General features: G+C 34.3%; 1 protein-coding gene across 1 annotated transcript in view; it reads right to left on the reverse strand.

Annotated features, from left to right (window-relative positions):
* The window catches only part of cemip (cell migration inducing hyaluronidase 1), a gene marked incomplete at its 5' end in the record, with an annotated part of 67,409 nt that overhangs the window by 5,021 nt on the left and 55,066 nt on the right, over positions 1 to 7,322 (reverse strand). Inside the window, 5 exons of the mRNA XM_016513977.1 lie at positions 342 to 442; positions 1,629 to 1,786; positions 2,135 to 2,224; positions 3,124 to 3,328; positions 6,883 to 7,094. Of these exons, the coding sequence (XP_016369463.1) occupies positions 342 to 442; positions 1,629 to 1,786; positions 2,135 to 2,224; positions 3,124 to 3,328; positions 6,883 to 7,094 (766 nt within the window). The remainder of the gene's footprint in view (positions 1 to 341; positions 443 to 1,628; positions 1,787 to 2,134; positions 2,225 to 3,123; positions 3,329 to 6,882; positions 7,095 to 7,322) is intronic.

Consider the following 7,322-nt stretch of genomic DNA (forward strand, 5'->3'; position numbering starts at 1 on the left):
GTGTGTGAGTGAGTAAGTGAGAGAGTGTGTGTGTGAGTGAGAGAGTGAGTGTGTGTGAAAGTGTGTGTGTGTGTGAGTGAGTGAGTGAGTGAGTGAGTGAGTGAGTGAGTGAGTGAGTGAGTGAGTGAGTGAGTGAGTGAGTGAGTGAGTGTGTGTGAAGGTATATATATATATATATATATACACCTTGCTACGTGTACTGCGTTAGGCTAACCGAGACTTGTCATTTGCACTTATATTTTGTTGCTCTTTTGTTAGTTTTGACTGCTTTTATTGTCCTCATTTGTAAGTCGCTTTGGATAAAAGCGTCTGCTAAATGACTAAATGTAAATGTAAATTACCTTTCAACTTCACCGTCTGATCTGCTCCGAGGGTTTCGAGAATTTTGGTCCATGGCCCTCTGGTGACCAGTTTCCCTTTAGACGTGACCAAAACCACCGACCTGCAAGTGCAAAAAAATTAGTTTCAGTCAGACACAGCGGTTAAAAATGGAGGAGGAACACATTAAAAGTATTCGAAGAAAAGTTCTTTGAACAATTAAACCCTCTGAAGTGGGGGCATGTGGCTGCTGCACCCCTGAAATTAGGCTTCACTTTGTTTTACTTTACCTACTTAAAACTCGTAAAAACATAGTTTAAATCGTAGTTTAGTCGACCATTTTTCAATGACCGTCCAAGCTCAATTTCAAGACCACTGATGCATATGTAAACATACAATTAGTTTCTCCCTATATGACTGTGTGATTATCTCCCGTTCGGTGCTTTTATGTGAGAATCCAAACACTCCAGCAGTGTCAGAACGACGCTACCCAACTTAACCGTGCAGAACGGATAAAATATCTGCACAGCCCACTTCACAGCACAGACCAATTTGGAAAGCGCAGTGTGTCGCACAAAGCCTGTGTGATCCACTCGAATTCAACACATAATTGTCTACATCGACGCGCTACAAGAAGTGAAACATCTCAGATGGCTTCACGCTTAGCTGATAATGAGATGCTGTAAATCTAAAAGAAAAAAAAAGCTTCTTTAAAAACTGAAACAAAAAGATAATTTTTGACCTAAAATGCTTGTTTAGGTTTAATTTACACAAGCAACTAGTTATTTTAAAGAAGTTAAACATTTCATTGCATGTGCATTTGATTTTGTATAGACGTAATCTGATGATTCATGCATTATACATGAAAATATATGCAGCATATATTTTTTCTATCAATCTTACAGCTCAAACAGAAAAGTAAGAGAAGTCTCTTATGCTCACCAAGGTTGCATTTTTAACACAAAAATACAGAAAAAACTATGTTATTACAATTTAAAATAACTGTATTCTATTTGAATATATTTTAAAATGTAATTTATTCCTGTGATCAAAGCTGAATTTTCAGCATCATTCCTCCAGTCTTCAGTGTCACATGATCCTTCAGAAATCATTCTAATATGCTGATTTGCTGCTCAAGAAACATTTATTATGAACAATTTGCTTTTGATGAATTTAATGCATCCCTGCTGAATAAAAACCCTAGTAATTAGAATAGCATTTTAAAAAAGTATAACATTTCATTGCATGCGCATTTGATTTTGTATGGACGTAAACTATTCATGCATATATTTTGTATTAGCTATTCTTACTGGTCTTTGAGGTTTGTGATGTAGTTCTCTAGCTGAGCTGGAATTCCCATCAGGATTGAGTTCCTGAAGCCTTTAGACTCCAGGATTTTACCGCTGTGGCCTTCGATCACAGTCAAATGAATGCCGTCCTCTGATTGGTAGATCTTCTTGCCATTCACCTACAGAAACAATAACTTTATTTTCATTTGTCTTATCTTTTTCTTTCAACATCTTGCTTGGTCTGTCTCTATCCCTATGGTTCTCTTTCCACAAATCCCCCCCCCCCAAAAAAAATTATCAATGACATCATTACTATTAATTTAACAAATGAATAATAAATTAATTAATTAAATAAAATTATAATATAATATAATATAATATAATAATATAAAGGCCAGAGTGAGAGACCAGCTAAACCTAGATTAAACCAGCTAAACATCAGCAAACCACTGTAGGCTTAGGCAGGCTAACCAGCTATTGAGAACTGATGTTGTAGGTTTTAATGAAACATTATTAAGAGTTTGTACCTCAGTATAGGCGAAGTCCTCTTTGATGTGGAAAAAGCGTGTGTTATAGGACTCTAGTTTGACTTCAAGGAAGTGCTCCGGTGTCTGAGGCTGTAAAGGAAACAGGAGATTACAATAATATAACATTTAATCATATCTTCTTACTAGATGTTTGCACTTACAACAACTTGCATATACCATAATACCAGAACTTGAAGTTACATTGTGGTTAAACTAATGGCACTTGTGAGAAAACTGACTGCCCCAATAAGTGAAATAACATCATATGAACATGTCGAAACGGATGCAGTTAATGATATATATTAGTGATAGACTAATATGCTTCCTCCACTTGGCTGAATAAGTGTTAGCTTTCCTTTCATTTTCAACTCTAGATAACACACATTTTTTTAAATTAATTATTTAATTATAATTTGTCGTGTAATTTCCTTGTCATTTGCTATAGCAAATTAAATTTTATTTTTTTCCAATGTAAAATAGCTATCATTGCTACAGTATATCTACCTATATACATATATAAAAATATATTAAATAAATATATATAATTAACATTGATATATTTTATATATAATTTATAAAAAATATAAAAATGTCAAAATGTAATCAAATGTATGTATAATATCTTTGTATAATTCATATATATTAATATTTATGTGGGTATAGACATTTAAAAACCATTTCAGTCAACCACAATGGAGGAACCTGTTGAGCAAACGTTTACAGAAAAAGGTGTGCAAAATACAAGAACTATCCTGTTGAACAAACGCTAACGCTGCATATTCTCATTTATCCATAGCACAATTCGATTGCCAGGAGACAACCAAACACCTGCAAAGCTGACAGAAGCATTGCTGTTTGTTTCTTTAGACATCATCTTCAGAGCATCAGGCAAGTTGCAGGAATCCAGCAGGAACGTCCCACATCCGGCCCGCAGCATCACGCTAGACTTCAAACACAGATGCTCTGTAAAGTCAAAAGTGTCTCCTCACCAGTTTGGAGCGAGGCAGTTTTTTGGGCATAGGCACATCGACGACGGGCATCTCGGTGTGTCTGGGGTAGGCTTCAGCCATGCAGTCACTGGGGCCGCTGCCGGGGGGAATCAGCGCTTTAATCTTCACTCTTTCACAGCCCTTCACCGAGCAGAACGCAAAGTCTTCCTTCTCATTGTGCGCTTTGATTTTAAGGAAGAGCAGCCTGCGGGGAAGACGGCAGACAGACATCAGAGAGAGAGAAACACAGAGATCAGCACATGAACGGGAGCGACAGCGGGGGTTTGGAAGCTGTGACACTTTTAAAACCACATCAAAACTTATAACTGACAAAACTGCAGCGTTTAGCATCCAGCCTCCTGGGTAATTTCACAGCAGTTCCAATCGAGTGATATTACTCATTTGCTACAATTTAATTATGTTTCATTAGCAAAGGAAGACTGACATAGCTAAATTAAGAACAGTTATTTTTTCATCCTCTACGAAAACACAGATGTCTTATAATAACTTCTACTTTGCTCAGTATGACTTTCCATTAGGCCAGTCAATAGAACGTTTAATTGATTATATTTAACGCCCATTTTCTTTAATGCTGTAAACATATTTATTTAATTTGACTTTATAATGGATTCATTCTGTTCTGTGTGTTTTTTTTTAACTGATCAGAACTGTATTAGCTATCACACATGCAGCCGTTTATCAGTAAAAGATGGAGAAAAACCTTCTTTATGGGTCATTAGCTTAAAAAATTAAGCCAGATGGGACATTTGGCAACAGTAAAATCATATGCACTCTTTTTTATGGTCAAATATAATTATCACCTGTTCAACAACAACAACAACAAAATAAAATAAAATAAAAAAATCACCCATGGGCAAAACATTCAAAGTGATGAAAGTATCTGTCAAAACACATAAATGTAAATGTAATATTATGTCCATAAAGTGTGGGGTAAAGTTGTTTTTATTATTGTATACTGATTGTATTTGATATGAGTTACACACACAATTTAAAATAACTACTTTCTATTTTAATATATTTTACAATGTTATTTATTCCTGTGATTGTAAAATATTTTTTTGTGGAATCCGTGACTCAACATTTCAATCAATAAGTTAATTTTTTTTTTTTTTTGTCTTTTATTCAGCAAGGACTCATTAATAAAGCAACAACAATGCCGTCATGAGTAAAGCATGCTAACTGGAGACTGAGAGAGTTGAGGTAGTGTGTTAGTATTAGCATCAGTCACTAGGGGGCGCAATAGTCCTGGTTCAGAGGATCTGGATTAGTTGGAAAGCAAGATGTGTATTTTATTAAATATAATTGATAATCATTGTTACAAATTTAGCTATTTTGACATAAGTGTGCACATCTTTTATGTGTAATGCTTTATTCTGGCACCTGTTCATGAAATATTGGATTATCCTTAATTTAAAAAGTAAAATATTAATATAAATATAAAAAATAAAAACAACAACAGCATGCAGCTCTTGACTGTTTCTTAATTAAGTAAAAATTGCTTCATGTCTTTAAAAGTAATTATTCAAGACAAATAAACAGTCGGTAATTAAACAAAGAACAAAGAAACAAATTAATTTAAATTACTAAGAGACGAATGAAGTAAACAGTGCTTAAAATATTCAAGTAAACATTCCGAAATGAAACTAATAATGAAGCAATCACATTCACAATGATATATATTAATTACAGTCATAATATAATACATTAATAGTGATTATGTTGGAGTTTTATTGACAAGAGAATTTTTAATTAAATTCACCTGTACAGTTTTTTTTTGCCTAAATTAGTGTTCACATTTGATCTTCGTGAGCTCATTACATCTACTTAAATCATCCAGCCAAGAGCAGTGAGTAATTTCCATGATTTACTGTTAATATTGTGGTTTTATTATAATTAATGACATAGCGACAGGTCTATTAGGCTGCATTTACACCCAAAGGCCTCATACACATATTCAGATGGCACAGAAATATTGGCTGGCGTCTTAAGCACTCCTCCAATCTTCCATTGCTTGGACAAACAGATTGCCCCGCCCCCAAATTCCTTATAGCTGTCTATGCATAGAGGGCTGTTATAGAAGAAACAGGCATGTGATCAGCTAAGGACAAAATAGAAGGAATTCAATATGACTATACAATACTGCTACTACTTCTACTTATTATTATTATTATTAAAAATAATTTTTTATTTTATTATTTAAATTACGCAATTTGAACAAATCAATACATAAATATATTACTATTGCAATAATACTACAGTATTGTAAAATAAATGGAAAAATTAAATAGACTGCATTTATTTAATAATAATAATAATATATTATTATTATTAATATTCCAAATAATATTTTTATTTTATTATTTAAATTGTACAAATTAAACACATTAATAAAGAAATATACTACTATTGCAACAGTACTGAAAAATAAAAATAAGTATTTAATAACAATTATTATTTATAATAGTAATCATTTACAATAGTCTACATTTCTTTGCTTTTCAAACGTTAGCTTTTTTATTTTGGTGGAAAACTGCTGAGAGACCCTAAAGCTGCTCTCTTGTTGATGACAGATATTAATTATTGAAGATGATAAATTCACCCTGAATTTCGTCAACAAAAAAAGCTTGAACCTGAGCGAAGTGGAAACTATCAAGACTATAGAGTGCTGCAGAAATGACGTATTTTTGTAGGCCAAAACCCGGAAACGAGATGCATTTTATCCCTTCCAGTTCCATCGTCCTGACGTTTTTTGGTTAAATGCCTGAAATAATGTCTGTGGTGAATAATGTTTTCAGGAAAGTAGTTTTTTTTTTTTAAATAAAGACTGAACGAGTTGTCAGAAGCTTAGTGATGGTGATGATAAAGTCATGTGACCGTGGTGTAATTTGTTCATAGTCTACGTTTAACTCTTGTGGTGATTGTATTTACGCTGGACGTTATACTAATTTGTGAAGATTATCACGATCAGTGTTGGGGGTAATATATTACAAGTAACGCGAGTTACGTAATCAGATTACTTTTTTCAAGTAACTAGTAAAGTAACGCATTACTTTTTAATTTACAAGAGAATATCTGAGTTACTTTTTCAAATAATGTTAAACAACACAAATATCCTTTATGTATTTATTCCCATTCTTTTAACCAATGTCTTTGCTTCTGACCTTCGATGATCCAGTTCAACCGTACTAATAAGCAAAAATTACTCTAGACGAACATTTGTGTGTCTTTTTTTACTGCTGAAGTGTGTTGAAATTTCTTCTTCTGCATTCTACTGTACGGACGTAAATTTACTTTCGCTTCAGCCTGAGGCTTATTCATTTCACTTTTGGTGTGAAAAGGCTTTTATATTTGCCAAAAATAGAACTTTTTTATTTTAAAAACAAACAAGCAAGCCCTGTCCAGATTTAAAAAGTAACGCAAAAGTAACGTAACGCATTACTTTCCATAAAAGTAACTAAGTAACGTAATTAGTTACTTTTTTATGGAGTAATGCAATATTGTAATGCATTACTTTTAAAAGTAACTTTCCCCAACACTGATCACGATGGACCAAAATATTTAAGAATCTCATGCTTTTGTTGGTCACAGACATTATATTCTGCAGTAATCCAAAATCCAATGGAAAAATCCTATTGGGTTTTTGTCGAGGGAACCAGGGTGATGTGAGCTTCTCGGTTGGCCTACAAAAAATACGTAATCACTGCAGTGCTCAGTTAATGGAATCCATCCCTCGCTGACCTGTTGAAGTTGATGAGCCAGATTGTGACCTCGGCAGGAGCTGCTTGGTCCCAGTGCATGGTGTATCCTTTACTCAGCATGACCACAGGCTGGAATTGCTGGTAGTGGTTCCTCTTTCCCAGAGCACCAACCAGCTCCAGCGGCTTGTCTGGATACTCATCCTTCACCATCTTCATGTTAAGGTTGGCTGGGTTTCGGGTCTGGATGTAAATCTGGAGGTGGGGCAGAATATTTTGCATGGTGTTTAAGTGCACGTGAAAAAACCCTTTTGAGTGTTTGACAGCTTTGATAGATTGATTGCCTTTCTCTCGGGAAACGAATTTCAAAGAAGACTAACCAGGTGTCTGGCTTTGTCAGAGAAAGTAAACACAAGTTCTTGGAATGTACTGAACAAGGTACAGCTGTTTGCGTGTAGACCATAGACTGTATAAAAACATGGA

The sequence above is a fragment of the Sinocyclocheilus rhinocerous genome, unplaced genomic scaffold (genome assembly GCF_001515625.1).
Source record: "Sinocyclocheilus rhinocerous isolate Xijiao unplaced genomic scaffold, SAMN03320098_v1.1 scaffold1467, whole genome shotgun sequence".
In the NCBI taxonomy this organism is placed as follows: Eukaryota; Metazoa; Chordata; class Actinopteri; order Cypriniformes; family Cyprinidae; genus Sinocyclocheilus; species Sinocyclocheilus rhinocerous.